Source organism: Phoxinus phoxinus (genome assembly GCF_949152265.1).
Source record: "Phoxinus phoxinus genome assembly, chromosome: 25".
Classification (NCBI taxonomy): Eukaryota; Metazoa; Chordata; class Actinopteri; order Cypriniformes; family Leuciscidae; genus Phoxinus; species Phoxinus phoxinus.
The window spans coordinates 15584897-15608163 of record NC_136900.1 but is presented as its reverse complement, the minus strand read 5'-3'; the positions used below and the strand labels follow the sequence as shown (position 1 = coordinate 15608163).

The window sequence follows — 23267 nt, the reverse complement described above, 5'->3', positions numbered from 1 at the left end:
TACTGTGACTCATCATATCCATTGGGATATTTTTATACCCTCCCATTTAAAACTAACAAGGGCTTTTGCAGTGATTGAAAGATGCTCTAGTCTTTTGTAACTATGTCCAGTATTTACAGACAGCTTTCATTTCAAATCAGCTTATGATATACGATTGTTTGCACTTATTTTAATCAATCAGCGAATGCTGAATTTCATTAAAAATGTAATCAATTGACAGCCTTATCAGAAACACAAAAAGGACCTAAGACAAGCAAAATGGCTAAAATCCAGACTAGAGCTGAGTGATTCTGAATATATTGAGTCATGATTTTTTGCTTCGATGCTTCAAACAGAGATCACAATTCTCCCATGATTCTGAACAGACAACTAAACAAAGTAACCTGTAATTCACTAGAGGTTCTGACAAAATGTTAATTGCTGTAGTCTATTTAAAAGCTTTAATTTGATTTAATAACATTAATTAAACGGTTTTAATGATTGATTCACTCATAAAGACTTCACTTGTTTCATTACTGGATGAATTAGCGTTTTTGAACGAATCTCTGGAATGAATGATTCAAATAAATTGAAGTCACTTGTCACCACAGAAATAACAATACTGTGTGGTTGAAAATAGTGATTGTGAAGCCGTTTCATACCTATACATGACTATACCTATACTGCTTTCTCTGGCTCAGTTGATGCGCCAATGCAGATTGTAATGTTCCGCTGTGATTTTGTCAAAGGTTTTACAGAATTGGCCGAATTGTTGTCATTTAGGAATGAGATCGCATGGGTTTAAATCGAGATCACTATCTTTAAACGATTAATCGTGCCGCTCTAATCCAGACTATCACTACAGAAATTCTTATCAGAATAAAAAACATCTTCTCCCGCACACTTTTCTCCATGTTCCTTAAGTCCTTGTTGAGTGTTTGGCCCCTGACCTGCGATCAGGCTTAAAGGCCCATTAAAAGTTGAGTCCTGACTGAGGGAATGTGGTGAAGTCTAAGCTCAGTGTCAGCAGGTCAGGATGCTCCTCCCATACTTGCCATATTGATGCGTTCAAATCAACTGGTAAATGATCTAGCCTACCACTCGACATGCATTAAAAGATCAGACTGTCTGTGCATATATTTAGAAATGGATTGATTGAGTTCAGTGCGTAAAAAAAAAAGAGTATATTAACAAGTACTATGTTACAGAATTGTATCATCATCATTACTTAATTACTTTTAATTTAGAGTTGATTTTATTTTTAAGGAAATTTTATCTGAAGGAAATTAGTGATGCTTGAAATGAAAGCCATGGTTAGTTGCTCAGAATGAAAAAAACAGTATCAAGTAGTTCTTCTATGACCGGCCTTTGCATTTCGACCCTGCTGTGATTGATTTTCCTGAGGCTTTGATAGATGACTATCTTTGAAAGAGGATTCAGGGCTGATTGATGGCTGGAAAGCACAATGCAGTGGTGGGCCTCCCTCCACAACTCCTCCTTCATTCCCCTTCGTGACCTTCTTACCTGTCCCTTTGAAAACCAAAAGCAGAGTGATGTAAAATAAATAAAATAGCACGTGGGAAGTCATTTAAAGTCGACAAGCCCTATTTACTTTGTTAGCGCATATTACTAGTCTTGTGGTGAACAATTAATCCGTGCAAGTTAATACACAGAAGAAAAAAAAGTTTGCCGTGGTAATCTTTAATCAAAATCTGAAAAGTTACTTCCGGTCTGGAATGGTGTTCCTTTTTTGATGACGTCAGTTTGACGGCTTGGTGTGTGTGTGAATGCATATTATACAATTTAGGTATTATTTATTTACTTATAAAATGCGGCTATTTATATAAAAGATGTGCTTAATTTGTTTTAAATAGTGACCTAGAAGTAGAGCCGAGTCTGAAATATTTGTTAATCATTCATGCCATAATGTTTCGCCCTATAAGATTGCGTTTCCATGTAATATTGGAATATAGCCCAGGATTTGTCTAAACAGAAGGAGTACGGTTTATCAGTGTGAAGATGCTTCGGTTTTGTGTTTTCCTGTCTGCCAAACCTCCTCATGTCCGCTTCAATCTCTTTAATATCCTTAAAGGTCAGTCTAATCTGCGTCAGCAGCACACATGGTGACATCTCTCTCAGAAACAGATGGTTTACCAGTAAATATTTTCCTGTGTCAATTAGCCACAATCAAATCCGAAGCCTGTAGTTCACCCTGAAGTCACACAGGGTTGGATTGACATGTGGGTGATTAACTGATGACAGAATTTTCATTTTGGATGAACTATCTTTTAAAACTAAAGTGAGCATGTTCATGCTCTTTTTTTTTTTTGGTGTCATGAGTTTCCCATCTTAGTTAAAGACCTCCTGTAATCACATGTCCCACAGCTGTACCATAAATCTCTTCAAAGGCAGAGCAGGGCATTACACAAGTGAAATCACCAGCATGCTAGCTTTACTTTGCGGAGGTGCAGGTCTTTTAATGTTAAGTCTTCTAAGTGGTGGTCTCTTTACTTGACTGTTTTTATTGTGATTGATTGTTTGGGTGCACGTTCAAAAGTCAGCCCTTTGTATTCGCATACATAACCTATTGTGTTCCTTGGCTTCATCTCAGGACTTTTACTGTACCCATTGTTAGGCTCCACGTTATCTGTTTTCCTGCGGCGCAATATTTTGGCATGTGCAAACTACACGCATAACTTGGAGAAACGGCTTAATTGAAAACTGTTTCTTGGGCGTTTTGTTTGAACTCCGTTAGATGTGCATTGTTTTGCTTGAGGGTACAGGAAATCTCTCAAAGAAACACAGTGGGGCCCCAAGGTGTAAAGGTAAAGGAAATAAATGTAACTTTTTCTGGTGCATGAGAACCTGGAGCCCCCTCCCTCCAGGTGTAATGATAGTGAGTTATGGGAGTTTTAATGGGAATTTATGGGAAGATAAGCTTTGAAGTTGGATCTTGGACGCTGATGAGACATCCTGCATGTTCACACTCCTCCTATGAGCGTGAGTTAAGCATGATTATGATCCTTGTGGAAATATAGACCCACTTTATTTATGCATTGATATATTTATTTGTGCATTTATTTATACATTTTATAATGATTTTAGTTATCTTTTTAGTCTTTATTCATATTTATTTGTTTATTTAATTTCTTAAGATTGCTATTAAGTCAAAATGTGCTATGCTGTTGATTTTATTGTTGTACAGTTATGCAATATTATCTTAAGGTAACGTGTCCCCTATTCAGTAACATTACAGGAAAGAGTTTTTAATAGAATTTTAATTTAATCTAATGTTATTGAATTCGCTTTTAGTGATTTATATAGTGGGGTTTAAATGGCGACTACGTCAAAGATTAAGGGGAAAAACCTAGTTTAAACCTGCAAATAAACAAGTTTTAGTATTTTTAATCCTAAGCAATTTTAAAGTCATGGCATACTATGCAAAAATGCAACAAAACATGAAAAGAAAGTATTTTCACCAGTGGAATCGGTTTAAAACCCCTCTTCTAGGGCTGGGCGATATGGCCCAAAAAAAATATCACGATATTTTTTTTTATATCAGTCGATATCGATAATTATCGATAAATGTCAAATCTTTATTTATTTCAAGTTTAAAGACAGATTTTTACTCCTAAGTGAAAGCTGTAGAAACCAGAGCGTTGTGTTTTTAAACTACTCTTTATTGTCAGAACATATCATGACGAACATTCACAAATCCGAGGTAGAACATTCAAATATTTGTCATTTTTCCTTAACAAAATAAATATCTTTATTTCAGTAGTATTAGCTCGAGTTAGGATGCAGATTTACTTTATACAATTTATGTTCATTAACAAAAACAGTAACATCTGTTAAAAAAAAGTAACAACATTATTTTTATTTGGTAAAATGTAATATTCTTTAGTTTTATTAAAATTAACCATTGGTCATCCAGCATCATGCATTTAGATCATGATAACCACAGATAAAATGTAACTTTATGGTTTCTATGGTATTTATGAAAACCAGTAGCCTAAATACATTATTAAAAACTGTAATCATATTCCATTAGTCCTTTAATACATTGTCTACATTAATAATATTATACAATTCAATATATATATATATATCCCACGCACATTTAATGGTGCAGTTATATTACTACAACAGCATACAATATTACTAGGCTAACGTTACAGTAACGTTAAATCCGTGGTGAATGATGGGAATGTGTAGAAGGAAAAGCCTTCTGACTGTATCGTTGCGCATAGTGTTTCTCCTGTTCGTCAGCGCTGTTTCATCTGCCTTTAAACTGGTTTAAATCACTGAGACATTTGTGTTCCTCGCTGAATACAAGCGCTTCTCACTGGATCTCATGACCGAGGCCGATCAGAGTAAACGCGTCTGCTCTAGTGAACTCGCGCTCGCGCTGCCGTTTGGACTTTGAGCCGAGCGGATAAACGGTCCGTGTGGCGCGCGCGGTTCAAATGAGATTCGTTCCGCTTTTGGCGCAAAAACATTATCGAACATTTATCGAGCTCTTGATATCGTTTTATCGAGAAAAAATATATCGCGATAATTATCGTTATCGTTTTATCGCCCAGCCCTACCCTCTTCTCTATAATATACTATACTGTACTATTTTTATTATTTTATGTAGTTCATTCTCTTTGAGTACTTGTGCATTACAAGAGATCCGGTCTTTATGAAACGGGCTGGTGTCCAGAAGGAAACTTCAGGTTTAATCTTGGTCTTACAGAGTTCCTGTGCACAGACGCCATGGTTACCGGTTGCCAGGCCAACATTGTTGCTGTTTGTGCGTCAGAGGAAGTGGCAGATATCAGTTTCAGAGCAGGAATATGCTGCCACTGCTGATCCATGCTGACCTGAACGCTTGCACTGATTGGCACACATGACATGCACAAGCAGATTGTGACGGTAGCAGATCTGATCTGGTGGATCCACATCCAATGCAAATTATATCATTTGTTGCATAAGGCTCTTGAAATTCAGAGTGTCACAATTTTTTACAAATTCAAATCAAAAGACTTGTTCTCTTTGTTAGATAATGTGCTTGTTTTATTTTGCATTTCTCTCAGGGGTCTTTAAATGATGCATAAGAAGGCTTAATGCATAAGATATTTAGACTTAGTTTTGAAAGAATATATTTTGGCAAATATGTTTTCTGCTTTATTTTGAGCATAAGCCTGACTGCATTTTGTTCGATGTATCCTTAAAGGGTTAGTTTGCCCATTTAAGACATGAAGTTGTATGCAATCCTTACCAGCACTATAGTTTATACACACTGACCCACTCTGTGGTCACCTCCCTGGTCAGAGTTCTGGCCGCTGGAAGTTTTTCAAGAAAGTAGTCCTGGTTAGTTTCCGGGGCCTCAAAACTGTGCGTTTTTACATCAAAAAATTATTTGCGTTTCAAAGCTTGATTAATTTACATCACAAAAAACAAAATTCATACCTCAGTTTTAATCGGCACCATTTTCTTTCCATTTCTATCAATCCGCGCTGCTGTCGACGTCAACAGTGCGCACGTTCTTAAATGGGTTCAACTTCATGTCTTAAATGGGCGAACTAACCCTTTAAAACACCAACAACAAAAATGTAAATCTATGTTTTAGGAATATCTCAATCATGACAACATGGTATTTGAATATGGCAATGTTAATGCATTTGGTCTAGGCGGACTAGATCTGCTAAACTGCTGTTTGTGATTATTCCTGCTGCAGAGCAAGTATGGATTTGCAGCTGCTAATAGATACACAGACACGATGCTATGAGAATGTGAGATATGCTGCTGCTGCATAGACATACATAAATCCTGTTGCAGATCTAGGCAGGTGGAGCTGGGGGAGGTGGAGGGTATCAGAGGGACTCTGATAGCGTTCTGGAGGACTAGCATACAGCAAACACTGAACCGGACTATTTAAATGTTGAGCAAGCAATCTCATTGGCTGCAGGCCAATCAGCTTGTGCCATGTGGTAATGATGTGATTGCTTGCAGACTGCTTGTAAAAGACCTTTCAGCCTGCGCCATCTAGTTCAAAGTACTAGATATGCAGATATTTTTACTTTAAAAAAAAAAAACAACTAAAAGTAATGTTAACTATATTTTCACAGTGTTTCCTCTTTTTATTTAACCATCAATTATTATGGGTAACTTCATAAAGTTTGCCTTAATTACCATTATTTCGAATGTTATAGTGCTAAACTGTACCTAGTTTACTAGAAATGTCTTCAGCAGTGTTTTTATTGAACTATTCTGTGATCTATATAAACTACGTAAACTTACCTGATGTTGTCTGTATACACTGCTTTTAAAACGACTTCTCGTAATAGAGCGGCGTCACACACACACACGCCAAACGTGTGTATCGACACCAATGCGTCATGGTTGCTATCATGTTTGCACAGACTTTTAAACACAGAAAGGTGGCCTTTTTCTGTGTCTGGTTGAGTACGATAGCCTTGTGGTTATCAGTTGAGTAATTCGAGAGGAAAGACGCTTTTCAGGACCACCTAAAGCTGGGCGTTTTTGTTCTTCAAAGACCGTATATGTCCGTGAGAGAGGGCTGGAGAAAGTGAGCAAGCATGGATGAGTTTAATACACCTGGCTAAAGTTAAGACTTTTATCCTATCATTCTGCCAACTTTCTTTTATTGTTCTCAAATGGAAACTTTTTCTTGAACACTTTTGTTGTCATCTTATATTTATCAGATTTTTCTTCTCATCTGCAGTCACATCAGTTTGTTCTGTTTGTGACGCCAGTTGTAGGATAAATACAATGCACATTCTTCCTATCAAACGGCACAAAAATGATTGGATTACCCATCATTCTTTCAGAATAGCCCTGTCATTATTGCATTAGAGCCACAGAATAAACCTTTACTTTGCATCATCAGCTAATCTGTTTTGTTCCTGCTCTTTGAAACCGATGCCAGTGGGTGACATGCTCCATTAACTTTTATTCCCTACAAAATTATACCTTTGAATCTCTACAAGGGAAACCCCAAGAATTTGGCAGAAAGGATTTTGAGTTGTCTCAATAGCTCCTCTCTGACGTTTTTTGCTGTACGTCATTTAATAATCCACCAGAAAATGAATGTAAATAAGAAGACTTCTGTGTCCTTTGAGGCCCTCGGGTGCTTCTGGGAGGCAAGGTGAGCTCTGATACCTTCCAGTGTTTTCTCATTACGCTCCTGAACATGACAGAACTTGTTCTTTATGAGATCCACTGCACACTAAAGCTTTTAAACTGCCGCTGATTGAGATTGATTGAGAAATTACTGCTTTCTCCAAAGCTCGGGATTAAGGTTTAATTGTAGTTGCAAAGTACTTCAAATGTATCTTTTGACTTTTTGTATAGTTTAAAATGCGGCACAAACATTTACTACTATGTAATTTGCAAAGTGTTGGCGAGTGTCTGCAGTATTTTTATTTATTTTTAGCTTTGCTCGTCTTTTGAGGGATAGAAAAGCTTGCATTCCAAAAAAAAAAGCTTTCTCTACAACACTTAAGGCTACAAGAAAGAAAATGATTTATTCACTTTTACTACTGTTATTTTTTTTATTCACTAATTTCTGTCTTTTTTTTTTTTTTTGGCCCACCAGATCTTTCACATACCTGTTACATATAAAAATTTCTGTTTTACATCTGTCTTTGCAGAGAAAGTGAAAAAAGAAAGCGCAAAAGGCTGTACCAGTTCTCTCAGCGATGGACAACGCGATGCGAAACCTTCACAAAAAGGTGCCAAGAACACCTCCAAAAAAGGTGAGTCGGTTCATAGAGATTATTTATGAGTAATTTAGGCAGGTCCTGACCTCCACGCCATTAATCTAATGGGTCATCATCGTTATGAGAGATACAGTGTCTCATAACAAAAGTGCTCCAGTACCTTGAGATGGCACCCTGCCGTATCATACATGAGATTATAACGCCTCTTGGATCCAATCACATGGCACAAGTTAATACTATTGGCGGAAAGCCCAGAAAAATAAATTGAAGACAATAGGCTAAAACCTTTGACACGCTGTACTTCAGGTCACCAATTCATGCTTTCAATGTCAAGCGAATTACACTCAAGCAGAGAGCGTATCTACCAAGTGTACTCTGTCACCTACCCGACTCAAAACCACAAAAACAGACGCTTTGAAATACAATACAGCCCACATTTCCTTGTTCTGTTGATGAGATTACAGAGGACAGGCTGAATCCCTAGTGGCATATGTGGCTGACATGGATATCTGTTCTCCAGCTCACAGCCTGCATTAGCAAGAGCAGGCCGGCAGCACCTGTGTAAATGTGATAGTCTGATAACATTCACTTTTGTGCTGTGGGCGCATTTATGGTGTGATGTTTGTTTGTATCTGGAAATATACTGCAACTCACAGAAGTTCACCCGTTGACCCATTGGTACTACTTTTTAAATTTACTCACTAAAGCCACGTTTCCACTGCAGGAACTTTCCCCAGTAACTAGGAACTAGGGACTTTGGGGGTGGTACTCTGTGTGTTTCAACCGCAGGGACCAGGTTCTAAATGAAGGTCCGGGTAAATATTTCCCCCTCAGAGAGTCCCTGCTCACAAGGTAGTACTTTCTCAAAGTTAAGGAACTTTCGGGGTGTGGGACTTGGACGCTGAACATGGGCGCTCAAGTTCACGCAGCATTTCGATTGGTTGACTCCACGCAGCATTTTATTTCAACCACCAGTCTTTTGCGGTGCGCACAGTAAGAGTTGTTTGCTGTTCGAATCAACAATGGAGTTTTAAAAATTCGACCGATGGACCGAAGACATGGTTCAGGCTTTATTAAGCTTAGATGCGGAGGAGGATATCCAGCTGGAACTGGAAAGTCGCGGGAAAAAAGTTCCATGGGACAAATTGTTCCGGGTAATTTCGGTGGAAACACTGCTAAAAGGGGTTGTGTGTGTATAATATATTTGTATAAATGTTGATAAACATATACTGCACTTCAACTTCTAAGTCTTGCGATCTGTGATTCTTGAGACTTTCTTAAGATTATGTTTCTTTTGTGTTTCTACAGAGGCTCCGGGCTCCAGCGCTAAGAATGTTTTCACACGACTGCTGAAAGTGGCTCAGCATTACCTTTTGGAATCAGGCAAGTACAGTACAGCTGCCAAATCTTCTCCGGCCAAGAAGAGCCCTGCCCGCAGCCGTCTCCCCAAAGCAAGAATCTCCACCTCCTTCGCTTCACAGGTGCACCTGCTTTTATGACCACCTTTGTATATAGATAAACCACATATTTGGCCTTAAACATGGCCTTTGCATTACCGGTATTTGAAATCAGAAATGATAGATACACTTTTGACACCTTTTTTGCTATGCATTTATCCTATGTACATATTCAGTCTAAGAAATATGAGATTCAGGTTCGAACCAAGAGGAGCAGTAGTAGACGTTCCCAGAATTCCATTCTGGGTGGAGTCAAGGAGCGACTCCCTTCTCAAGATTCAGATGGAGGTGCTACTGAAGACAGGTGTGTGAAAGAAATAGAGGCAAGATGGTAGAGAGATGTACAAGAGTCAATAATCTGTCCCCTTTTGTGTTTAAATGGGTTTTCGTTAATTGGTACATTTTAATTGACTGCAATTCCTCTGCCTCAGAACTGTTAAATATAATACACTAATATAAATAGGATACTTCCAAAAAAAAAGTGTTATTAATATTTACTACAAAGTAATTGTTCCAAAATTGTGAGTAACACTTTTAGTTAGTAAGCCCGTAAGACCTTCATCTTTGGAACACAAATGAAGATATTTTTGATGAAATCAAGAGCTTTCTGAACAGCGTCAGAGACTGACACAGAAGAATAAAGTTTTTTTCTCACAAACAGTACTCTTGTTGCTTCATAAAATGAAGGTTGAACCACTGTAGTCACATGGACTATTTCAACAATGTGTTTACTACCTTTATGAGCCTTGGAAGTGGCAATTACGTTGCAGTCTATCTTTATTTCTGTTCCGAAAAGATGAACGAAGGTCTTATGGGTTTGGCACGACACGAGGGTGAGTAATTAATGACAGAATTTTCATTTTTGGGTGAACTAACACTTTAATTGTAATTGCATGGAAAAAAACAGCCAGCACATTCTTCAAAATATCTTTTTTGTTGCACAGAAGAAATAGTTCATACTGTTTTGGAACGAGATTAGGGAGTAAATGATGAGTAAATCATGAAAGAATTTTTATATTTCTGTGAATTAACCCTTTAAACAATGTTCAGGTAGTTAAAGATATGTGGATGCCACCAATCAGGTCTTGCGTTTTTGTTATTTTCGTCGCCACAGAGTGACATAATTTATGGCTTTGTACTTTTGTCTGAGCAAGAATGAATCTGGTTCTGGAGGTTTAACCGTATGGGAAAATGCTTCTGGCTAGTTGAAATAGTTTTGCGTGTCTAACTAACCTGTTTGCATGTGTGTGTATCTTTGTGCAGGAAATTCAAGGTCAAGTGCACGTCATTGCATTTCATTATGTGCTTGTGTTCATACAGAACGTTGCTAAGATGCCTAGATGTAGGTATCGTTTTGTAATTTGTTGATTTAGGTATTTCGATTTAAAACGGTTGAATCCATATTTCGATGTGGCTGCATCCAACGTCATATCGCATAGTTCCTCAATGTTTGAAATTATTGGAAAATGTGCAATTGAAATGATGCAGCATTTGAACACCCTGGTGGTTTTTCTATATACTTTTTCTTGATCAAAGTTGGATAAGCTTGCCTACATATACCTGACATTCCCATCAGCTCCTGCATTAGTGTCAATAGAATGATCCTTGAGACAGAATGGGGTCACTGAGGGTCAGCGCATGGATTTTCTCATTTGAAATGATGAGGAAATAAGGGGGCTGTTTCTCTGTGTGGGTAAAATCACCCAGCTCAAGTTTTCATCACTTCACCCTGATCCCAGAAAAACAGGCTTGAATACCTGGAGAGCAGGCTGTGTTGAAATACAGATATTCATTGGCCAGTCATGGAAGGAATCAGTGATTTTAAAGGTGTTTTAGGGTAGTCCGAAAATCCAGATTTGCGTAAATAGGATATTATAAATAATATTGGAAAAACTCAAAGCTTTGTATAAAAGATCAGGATACTCCAGCATAGTATTTTGCATTATATAGGTAGCAAACGCTAGTTGGTCTGCGACGCAAAAAAGCATTTTAATCCTAAAACAAGATACCTTTAGTTAAGAAGCTAATTGCATAAGGTATTTAGACTTGTTTTTAGTGAAAATATAATATTTTGAATTAAGCAGTGTTGTTATTGTTAATTAAAATTTGTGAAAATGCATTTAGTTGATGTAATTATGCTGTTTAGTTTTTAATGGTTTATTTGAATGATTGTTTGCATTAAAAAAAATACATACAAACATGTGGTTTATTTAAACCGTAATGTTCATGGAATGTAGTCAGTACTTGTTCTTAGTCTATGGCAATTTCCAAACTAATACATGTTGAACGGTCTAGTCCTCTGTTATGCAGTGGTGATGATAACTAGTGTGGCTATGCTATGTTTTGTGATACAGTAAGTGTAATTATATGAGGGTGTGTGTGTGTTTGTGTGAGTACAGTAAACAGGGTGTATCATTCAGAACTGCAGGTGTAAATCAGTGTGTGTGTTGTCCTGTTACTTCAATGTAAAAATCATCCAGTCAGAAGCAAAAGGAAGTGGAAATGGTCTCATTGTTTGTTTGCAGATGCCACTTGGTTTATGCAATAAAATAAATACATTTGAAGTCTACTTGTACGTCCAAATACAGTGAGTTTTGAGTACTGATTTCTGTCTCTTCACAGCTCCAACTCTTCAGTCCGGCGGGTGAGGTCAGGGCCTGTGGGTAAAGTGGCTCGCAGAAGGAGTCGAGGTCAGTCCGGACGAGGAACTTCCCTCCTGTTGAAGAATCGCAGATCTAGATCTCAACAAACACTCGCTCAAACGACTGAGCAGCCTGAGAACAGCAAGAATGATGATTGTCAAGAAACCCAAAGCAGGTACTTAATCATTTGCATTGGAGATTAATACATATTTGCTTTGTGTAGGCGCAGTGAAGACATTTTATCCTCTATCATAAACATTCGTTTGGCAATAATGAATGTGTTTTAACATTCCCTCTCCTTTGAGATCGGCTTAAACTGACAGGTGGCCACGTTGGTTTGGTTTGGCAGGTTTTTGTACTCGTTGAAGACGTTAGTTATGATGATGCTTTAATCTGGGCCGAATCCCTCACATTGAAAGTGATTAATGCGACCGTATGGATTCTCTACAATAGAGAAGGATTTAAATAAAAAGATCACGTAACCATGAAAGGTGAAAATTCAAACGAGGTAAATGGGAGTTTTAGGGGCTTTTTTCACCACTTTCGAGTGGCATAACTGTGGATTAGTTTGAGCCCAGTGTGAGAAAAGGAGTTTTTGTTAGAAATAAATCAGGGCTTGTACATGCTGAATATTTCACAAATCAAAAACTCAAGCGTCATATTTATCATCAATATCATGACATATAGGCTATTAGATATTACATTTAGATTTTTTTAAAACCGTTTTTATTTATTTATGTATGTATTATGGTACCGGTAATAGATATGTGTCATCTAACACTCACTTGAAGTGGATGATTTAAAACACTAATAATTTAATAACACTGTTAAGTATAATCTTTAGCAAATCTCTAAATGAACATGTGCAACAAGTCTGTCATATAGACTACATAAAATTATAATGAGAACATTATACTTGTGTGCTTGAGACATGGGTTTTAATGGTGAGACTTTTGTTTTTGTAATCGGGCTCTCAAAAATTATATTAAAAAAAAACCTGGATTTAGATTTCTTAGCCAATATATTGGTTATCAGCTTTCAAATATAAAGAATTATCAGTTATCTGTATCGACCAAAATTTTCAAATCGGTCATCCATACTAAATTCACATTTACAATAGCATTTAAAATAAATGGTTGTAGTGTTTTTTATTTTTATTTATTTAAACAGAATAGTGCACGTTTTAATATCGCCCATTTATTGGTTATCGGCTGTAACGTAAAATTATCAAGTTATCGGTTTCGGAATTTTAATAATGGTGCATCACTATATTTATCAGAATTCCCACCTTGAGAAATGCATCCATGCTCACGCTGAGCAGACCTGCATTGACTTCGTCACTGAATGATAAAGATAGCTATGACCCTTCTGAGAACAAAAATAAATTGTTATGCCTGCTTTTCTGGGCCCTGACACAGTTTACCATCCAGCATCTTTACCCTCTGGGATCAGGCGGAAAGCTGTAGGTGTGGTGGAAAAATGAAGCAGAAGCGTGGATCTCCGGTCAGTTATGTCAGCAGGCTGTATTTAAACCCTCAGGCCCCCAGAGGCCAATGTCCTGTCATTTCCACATGCCCTTTTCTGACACCGGAGCAGAGTCACACCAGCTTTGAAAACAAGCATCTGGCCTTTTCACTTTTCACATCCACCTTCCTGGTGCCTTTGCACTGTCCTTTGTAGCACTTGTAATGATGTCAGGGAAGACCGTGAAACTTTCCTTGAATGGGACTTGAAAGTTGTTGTAAAGGTTTTCTTAAAGTCACCATGAAATCAAAATTGACAGTTCTTTTCTTTTTTTTAAGGAATATTGCAGTATTTATTATGAATTCAAAATATATATTTTTGCAATGACTTCTCTGATGAAGTGTTTACTCACATGAGATCACAGCAATAGCAAACCACAACCATCCGATCAATCCGCAATGGACAAAATCAAGTCCCTCTGTTCATTTATTTTCTAGTTTGAGATGCCGTTTCACTTTTATTCATCACAATAGGGAAGAAAAGACTATCACAACTTCCGTTTCACATCGACTTTAAGTTTGTGTCTGTGCGTCGTGAGTGTTCAACAAACATGTTGTTCCTTTAGTTTCAGCATCACCTGAGAATTTTAATCCTCCCGTGAACCAATAATGCAGTTAATACGGGGTTCACAGTGAGGTTCCTGAATCCTCGCCAGGAACATCTTAATTGCTACTTCGAAGCATAAAAAGTGGTCTAACTACATTTTTCTTTTTTCACATTCATAGAGAATTATGTGAAGAGAAACTTTCTTCCAGTTAATTTCTGGTTTTATAAAAAATGCCCTTGTGGCACATCAAAAGTAAACAGTAAACACAATGAAACTATTTTATGAAAGGAAATTTAGTCTGAGGTCTCTAATAACCGCATGCGATTTTGTTTTGTTAATCTTCTTCACTTGGTTTTGTTTTGCTTTATCTTGTTTTTTCTTCTTCTTTTAATCATTGTATTTTTTGTGCATTCCCTTTTAAACTTTTTATTTTTTACTTTGGGTATTGCTTTATTCTGCTTTTCTTTTTTTTCTTTTTCTTTTCTTTTTTTACAATTTATCATTTATTATCTTAAAAACTTATTTATATGCAAATGTAATTTATAAGTAATTTTTGGAGCAATTTAAGTTAATTTAAATTGGAGTATATAAAATGTACTTTTTATATTTCCACTTTTTATGCTTCTTTCCATTTCTAAACTGTTCCACACAGCTCTGGAAGCTCATACTTTTATTAGATGTTTGCAATGGACATTATTTTTGTTGCTCAGTGAGGTTTTTTTTATTTATTTTTATTTTTTAAATGATATACATATTTTGAATTTGATTCGTATACAGGTAGTGTATCAGGATAACTACTACTTTTTTCCTTCTTTGAAGTTAGCAGTGCTTCTAGTGGAACGATTGTTTTTAGTTTTTTTTGTGTGCACTTTTCTTAATCTTGTGATTACCAGACGTCCCACCTCTGAAAAGAGCCAGAGTGAGGGAGGGAATGGGAAAATCCTCTATCCCTGTATGCCATGTGTGCGTCACACTCCTGAACGAACAGCGGAGACATGTGATCCCATGCCCAGTGTTTGATCTTCCTTTTCTGTATCTGGTTTCCACGGGCTCCCAGGGGGAAAGATTACAGCATATCTGGCAACTCTGACAATGCAGTGATGGGATACATGGGTTGAAATACAGCACACATTTGTCTATGCGTGTAGGTTCGTGCCGGGCTGTTGGATGGGGGTGCGATAGCCTTTGTCGTTCGCTCAGGTGCGATAGTTGCGTAACAACCGTGAGCGCAAGTAGGAAAGTTGATCAGGGAACTGCGGATATTATCTGATCACATAGAGATTCAAGTGACCGTGTTGGTGGCTCTGCTACAGGTGTTGCATAAACAACACTGAGGAACGATGTGGTAGGATCAAATCCCAAAAGAAGTGCGTGTCGTATGAACTCCCATGATTAACAACACCGAGCCGGAGTGGCGTTTACTTATTCAAAGGTTAGCTCCTGATTTCCCAGCATCACCCTGCTGTTTAGATGTCTTCCCCAGAAGAGCGGGTCATTAGGGAATTTCTTTCCATCTTGTTTCGAAACCCGAGTCCGTGCGAAGTTTTTCAGGTGCATGGTTACTTGGTTGTTTTAAATATAATTTAGACAGGCGAGTAATAGTTTAGCTCTCTTCCAAAGCCTAGCAGCAATTAACTTCACGACTGATTAGAAATTCACAGGCGACTTGACTTTTTTATTCCAATAGAGTTTGACATTAGCATGTTGCTAAGATAACAACTCAGTACTGTAGTAAACATAATTAGTGCACAGGTAATAGCTTTTAATGCTATATTATGTACTTTTATATTTTCACACACTAGTACAGTATATTGAGTTAAAGTTTTTATATGGATCTAAATTGAAAATGTTTTACTTTTAGGATTTGAATCAAATCCAATATATTTATAACTGAAGTGTCTCCTAATTCATTATTCCTTAGATTTTAGCCAATTTATTCTTTATAATTTATAATTTATTCTATATTTAAATGGAGATTATGGTTACTAGATTTTGCAACTCATTCAAACATTCATTCAAATATAAAATGTTGGTGGTTATGCAAATTTAATATCTGTATTGATGGAAATTTTTAGGTTGTATCTTTGGTACTAAATGAGGAGTACGGGTCTTTGGACTTTGACTATTTCACACTCTTTAACTATGCAAATATTTCCCAACCGTGAGGAATGGTCTGGATATTTATTCGTCACACACACACACACACACACACACACACACACACACACACACACACACACACACACACCCTTGCCTTTTGTCCTGCATACAATCAATGTGCTGCTGACCTTTATTACTTTTGAAGAGGTGTAAAGATGCCACTTCAAGTTTCTTTCAATAATCATTCTCTTTCTGCACATTCATATATATGTGTGTGTGTGTATATATATATATATATATATATATATATATATATATATATATATATAATGCATGTATACTTGGTGTAATTATTTAGTGCAATTATGTTTGAAATTGTTTGAATATGTTTGCATATCTTTAACTGACCCCATCTTTGTCAAAGGCAGTTAATGGCTTCTCAAATGTCCAGTACAAGGTCCACCAAAACCACTATTCAAGCTCACTCCTATTGTGACCACATGAATAGTAAATGAGGTTTAGTTGCCTAAGTGTAATTTAAGCATGAATATTGATGATTAGTGCTGTCACAATTACATCTATGTGTGTGTGTATATATATATAGAGAGAGAGAGATAAACAAGAGATATTAGTTATGAGTTGTATAGATAGATGTATAAATCCGGGAATATTTGATTACTTGAAGTTTACATGAATTTCTTAGTATTTGCTTTGATGACAACATACAAAATCATAATTATAAAGTCATATTTTCTGGCTTTTAAATATTTCAGAACACTAAAAATGACAGCCCCCCCCCCATATTTAAATGACACAAATAACATTTACACCTTCAGGGCTTTGCCACTTCATTGCAACCTGTTCACGTACTGTACGTTGATGTCCAAGTCACACTTAGGCAGTGTTATGCTGTTCAGGGTCAACAGGCCAGCAAGGTTCTTTGATGAAACAAGGAATTAGAGATATTCGGTAAACCCATCATCAGCAAAGGTGCTTAAATTGGGTCTTTACTAGCCTTTCCATTCCCTTCCATTTTTTCACTGCATGTTGTCCATGCAGTGATCATAACAGCCCAAAAAGCACTGTAAAAGTTGTTAATACAACCCGGGCACTACATTTTAATTCTTAAGTTGTAGAATAGCGGAATATTATTTCATATATTCAATCATACACACAAGAACCAATGGCGTTTGGTGTCATTTATGTTAAAATCTATTGTCATGTTTGAATATGTGAATTAATGTCCGTCGGATCTCATTTCAATCCATCTACACCTCCATTGTCCTCCAGGCTGCTCTGCAGTGGCTCTCGCTTGGCCTTCTGCACCTCACAGAACCGACAAACGCTAAATCCAGCATGGCTAAACTCTTGAGAATAATCTTCTTAAACACAATTGTGGCGGACCCCAGTGAGTGTGCAGTGGAAAGCAGCTGGTCCATACGGACACACATACTCCATACTCCCATCAGCAACTGGTGCATATGATAGACTGCAGAGCTCTCAGGCTGGGGAGCTTGAAAGAGACATATTGGGATAAAGCGTTTTTAATCTGAAAGCATGCTTAGCACACCGTTTAACCACCACTGGGCTTGTGTTTTGTGGACATAGTGATGTGGAAACAGATCGGCCCTATTCATAGCTCCAGCTGGTGAATGTGTGATACTCTTCGGATGGAAAACACTTTTAAAGCAAGGAGTTCTTCTGAAAAGAAGAGGAGCTTGTAATCTTTGCCACAGAAACCTTTTTAAATGCATCGGTTCGAGCCACAAATTTGATTTTTTAGTGCATTTTCCGGTTAGTTGATTCAAATCAGCTAATGCAACATAATTCTTGAACATCAAGGTAATTTTGTGCAATCGGTTTAAATTTATAACTGTATTACAATGAAATGATATTAATTAATAATAATATTTAAAATAATGATTTATATTATTACGACCATAGGCCATGCACATAGTCAAATATGCTGTGGTCATGCATATTCATTTTCTGAATATGCACATCTAGTAGGTATAACTGAATGAATTTCAGTTCATACAAGACTAGAACAAACCCATTCAAATTTTTGATTCCATTTGATTTTAATTGTCATTAAAAAGGCTTCATTTAGTGGGAATATTTAAATTCTTTTTTGAGTGATTTTAAGTGCAAGATACTGTTCGGTGAACGGCACAGCAGGGCAAAGTGATATTTCGAGCACTCCTGAGAGACTAGAGCGAGACAATAAAGGACGAGAGTGCTCTTGTTGCCTGAGGTGGCCTTAGCTGAGAACAGCTCATGCTTTTAGCACTCAGTTTTGTAGAGCACAAGCTGCAGGGCCTATAAGAACAGTTACAACGGACTGTTTTTGTAGCTCTACATGAGATGTGCTTCATTTCCCTTGTAGTTTAAAATCTATACCAGATCTAATTTTAGTTATGCAATTTTTTACACCTTATTTTATAGTCTAACAGGTTGCAGATTCAAATACGTAAGTGAACCATGAGCTGGGCAAGGACAAAAACACTGTGATCATGCTATTATTGTTCTGAAAGTCATTTTGACCCACACCTTGACTAATTACTACTTTGTGTTTGTAAACAAAGGAATGCATCCACGCGGCGTCCATCGCTGAAGGAGAGAAACTTCATCACGTGCCCGATGACAGCAAGTCAAGTGCGAGAATCGCAGCTAATTTGAGACCACGTGGGACTCGTTATGGAACAAGGTGTGCTCACTTCATAACTGCTCAATGAAACACTGCCATTTGACAATTAAATCAGGCCCTGTCGGACCCCTCCTTTAGTCGGACGTCTCTGAAGATGCTGCTAATGTGCACTACGAACTTTAAATCAGTGAATGTTAATGTATGAATTTAGCATTCTCACTACCCTGTTTTCTTTTTTTCTTTTTTTGGACTATTCCATCAATAAATGTGGGATGTCCAGATTTTAATGTAGCTTTTATAGCCATTTAATAAAAAGATTTCAACTTTTTGGCTTGTTTTCTTGGCTCAGAGTTCCAGTCCTAACTGGACTTCTTAAATAGCATCTGTACTGGATCATTCCTGTTGTGCAGTACATCTTCATGCGCATCCGTCCATCCGTAATAAGTTTGTCTTTAATGACTTAATTGTCCGGAAGATGACATCATTTCCAGTGGGAAAACAACTGCACAAAAATCTGTAGAAATAAATGTATATATTAAATCGTATCCTGTTACATAAAATAATGGAAATTGGATATCAACATTTCAGAAGAAAGATCAATTTCAAGTTGACACCCTAATTTAAAGAACTGAGCAATGGGAAACTTGCCAGCACTTTATTTCCATCCTGTTAAGAATCGTTTTAATTTTCTTGCGGTTGTTTTCAAAAATCCATATACTTAAATCAGTTTGTTGTGTCTGAGCTTAACCACGGTACATTTTCGGAAGTGTGTCCATTTTTCACATTGTCACAAGAATTATCTTTATTTCAAGAGTTCAAAAGGTACTGCATAACAGCAATGATCCTACTTCAGAGTCAGTGAGATAATATTCCAGTCAAATCAAGGGAGTGGTTTTAATATTGTGTATGTGTCAATGAAATTAAAAGCCGTCTTTGTTAGAGACTAAAGGCCAGATTTACAAAACAGGGCAAATTAGCGTGAGAACGCAATTCCAAAAAAGCGCCAATGGGATTGAAAAGTTATACGTGTGATCTTCTGATGACACGCAAATGAAAGAACGCAGACGCAGCTGGATCAGTTCCATAATGACCAACACAATCCATTAAGAGCAGCGCAAATTGACTAGCCCAAACCTTATTAAATCACTTTGGGTGATTTCATTTAAATTCTCACCTCCCATAAATTTTGCGTGTGAAAGGGAAACTACTATAAATGCACATGCAATAAGATCAGCCGCAAAAATAACCCTGCGTGTCTTTAGTAAATCCTGACAGTAGTTTTTTAAAGAGACTTGCGCTATCGCAAGCTGTTAGTAAATCCCACAGATCCAATATACTGTAGGTTCACAGCCTTCTCTGGTAAGAGGTTGGTATTTGCTCAGTAGGACTACAGTGATACAAAAACACAGACAACAACATTTTAAGAGTGGGAGCATGTGTGCTTTTGCGTGGGTGTGTCATAAAGTGTCTGAGCGTCACGGCCCTGTAATTATCCGAGGTGTAGGTTTCAAATGAACAGCGCCACACGCGAACAAGACATGCACTGATGTCATGTAACAGTGGAGGAGCCGGTTTCTGTTTTTCTCTGAAATGTTGTTTTATCTCCTCCTCTGTTTGTCCCGCTTCATACCCCTCGAAGGCCTTTTTCTGTTTGCAAGCGAGCGTATAGATTCAGTCTTGAAACGCTCCACATTCACACGTTTTGACATCAATGGCAATTCGTAGTTGTGTGCCTGTTAAGTCAACATGAAGAGTAACGTGGGAAGGGCTTTATTCACACACTGAAAAGCTGATTGATTATCCTGAGATAGTCTTATCATTAGTCTTGTTAGATTTTGTCACACAGACCTCGCACTTTCACCGGCTGATTTCACCTCAAATGAAGCTGGAGGCTTGGAGAACAGCCAGTATTTCAGTTCTTTACCCATTCAAAGCGTCTTTAATGGCTTAAATTAAACTGAATATTAGTCACTGACTACTATTGAAAAGGATTTTTGGCCCCGTTTACTACAACATATACACAAATTAAAACTAAACACGAAGCAGCAGACCAGAATGTTTTTGGTGCTTTTCATGTAAAGCTCATAATTGGGGTATTGTGGGTGGTTGACAGGGTGTTTTGAGTGTTGTTAGTGTATTGTCTTGCGGTTAACCGTGTTCTGGATCTGGATGGTTTCTAGGTTCTTTTAAGTGGCTACTTGATGGTTGCTACAGTGTTTTGGGTGGTTACTAGGTTGTTGCTAGGGTATTCTGGGTGGGTGCTAGGGTGTTTTTAAGCAATTGCTTGGTTCTAAGTGGCTGCTAGGTGGTTTCATGTTTCCCATTTATTTTCATCATACGGATTTTAGAAAATTTGTCAGTAAAGACTTTAAGCTTTTAACTTGTCCAACCAGCTCTGAGATGAGTCACAACTTTGATTTGAAGCAATCAAACAAAAAAATCTTAAAGTTCACTTGAAAAATTAACTATAATTCCACGAAGCATTGTGAATGACTCAAGTATTTAAAGAATAACAATTCTGTCAAGAATTACTCACCCTCATGTTGTTCCAACCCCGTAAGACTTTCGTTCATCTTCGGAACAGAAATTAAGATATTTTTGATGAAATCTGAGAGCTGTCTCACTCCTCCATAGGCTTCTTAAGGGATTGAAACTTGCCGGCCCAGAGAGTTATTAAAGACATTGTTAAAATAGTCCAAGTGACTACAGGGGCTCAGCCATATGCTTACAAGCGACGAGAATACTTTTCGTGCACAAATAACTAACGACTTTATTCCATTATTCTTTATATTCTCCGTGGGCCTGAGTGTGTTTTTGCGTAGTATATCTGCACAGCGCGTGCGCGTCTGTGTTAGACGTCACACGCATCACACACATGACCAGCGTCGGGAGCCTACGTGGTGACGTGCAACACACACGCGCTGCGTGAGGGTGAGTAACTACTGACAGAATTTTCATTTTTGAGTGAACTATCCCTTTAATAAAAAAAATTATGGTACTATAAAACTTGATATATTGTCATTGTTCATAAGAATAAAATGTATCTATTTTATATTAATTAAATATTCATATGAACATGCACTGCCTTTCAAAAGTTTAGGGTCAGTAGGATTTTTAAATGGTTATGTAATTTTTGTCATAATTTGTAAGTCTTGAAATACATCATCTAAACAATGTTTTGAGGTGTGTGGTAACCATAGTATAAGTGAAATAGTTGCACTTTTCGGTTGCATTGCATTACATGTTGTGATGTGTATAGTCACTATATTCTCAGAAGGCGAAGCACTGCTACTTCTGCGGAGTGATTTGCTCGCAGCGCCTGAGAAGCCCCGTGGTGAGGAGCAGAGAGTTCGCTCAGAGTGTTGCGCTAATCACTCCGCCCAAGTAGCAGTGCTTCGCCTTCTGAGAAAATAGTTCCCAGTATGTATACAGTTAGAAGATGGCGGTGTCTCATGTGACCTTGTTAGTTGTACACGCTGTGACTATACATATCACAACATGAAAATAGGAAAATGTTGGCGTTATTTTGTCACTTGTTGGGAGCAGTATGCTAGCTGGAGCTGTTTACCTCCAGTCTTTGTGCTAAGCTAGGCTAGCGGTGGGTGCGTCAGACAGAGTTACGGCACGCACGGAGATGAGAAGGGTATATATGGACTTATCGAACTCTGGGGGATACGGTGAATAAGCTAAAGTCCCAAAAAGTCTGCGTTCCTTTAAGAATGTCGAATGCATTTACTACTACGAGAAGTTCTTCTATTGTACATTGCATGTGCATACGGGCCTTTTGCTTTCTGAGTGTGTCACAACCCCTGCGAGACACTGCATACCTGTGTCAACCCGCTCCCACCCATCTCCACATAATCTATTAGCGTAGTGACCTATTAAGTCGAGGAATGCTTTGAATGAACCTCCGTGACCTTGTAATGGCTGAAAGCCGCTAGTTCAGGATCAAAGCCGGCAGGTTTTTGCTCCTCTGAAACCTGAATGCACACAGAGGTCAGCTTTGTTTGTATTTGAGAAACATCCCGGTCCGTTTGAGCTTCCTCCTCTCTCTAATGCGCTTGTTAATGTGATGCACCATTTATATTTCATCACCAATAACCCAATAAAGATATTGTTTGTGATGACAAAGCGTGGGAAGACGAAAGTCCGTTTTGATCCCAGGACGTGTCTTGCATCTTGCAGTCACCTTGTTTTGTTTAAATGAAAATGAAAGCCAGCAAGAAAAGAGTCAAACATTTACAATGAATTTAACTCATTCCAATATGATCCAGTTTCCCGAGGTTTCCAGATCATTTGGCTGTACGTCGTACACCAGCCTGTTTAAAGCTGATACCTTTAGGCCAACATGCTGTGTTGTGTTTGTTGTGGCTTTTATTTGATGGAAGGTCAGTTTTCATGTAGCTGTTCGGGACAGATGAGAGGTGGTCTGCCCTAAAGGGATGTCTTGGTCCGGGGGCTTCATTCGGGATGTAATTTGTCTCCTTGCTGTTCTCGGAAGTGGCTCTGACAGCATATGTTAGAAACACGTTAACATCTGCCCAGACTGTGTTTAAAAGCTAAGGGGGCTTAATTATTGATCGCTTCCTTGAGGCTCATGAGCTTCCGTCCCTGAAGAAAAGGGTCTTTGGTGTCTCTATGAAG

General features: G+C 37.8%; 1 protein-coding gene across 3 annotated transcripts in view; it reads left to right on the top strand.

Annotated features, from left to right (window-relative positions):
- The window catches only part of LOC306993490 (uncharacterized protein), a 56529-nt gene that overhangs the window by 16306 nt on the left and 16956 nt on the right, over nt 1-23267 (top strand). Inside the window, exons 11-15 of one of the 3 annotated variants that reach the window (XM_079603310.1) lie at nt 7638-7742; nt 9015-9187; nt 9340-9467; nt 11786-11980; nt 18562-18950. In XM_079603310.1, the coding sequence (XP_079459436.1) occupies nt 7638-7742; nt 9015-9187; nt 9340-9467; nt 11786-11980; nt 18562-18655 (695 nt within the window). In that variant the 3' untranslated portion in view covers nt 18656-18950. Of the gene's footprint in view, nt 1-7637; nt 7743-9014; nt 9188-9339; nt 9468-11785; nt 11981-18561; nt 18951-23267 lie in introns of those variants that run through there. The other 2 variants (XM_079603311.1, XM_079603312.1) reach the window with 2 other exon arrangements.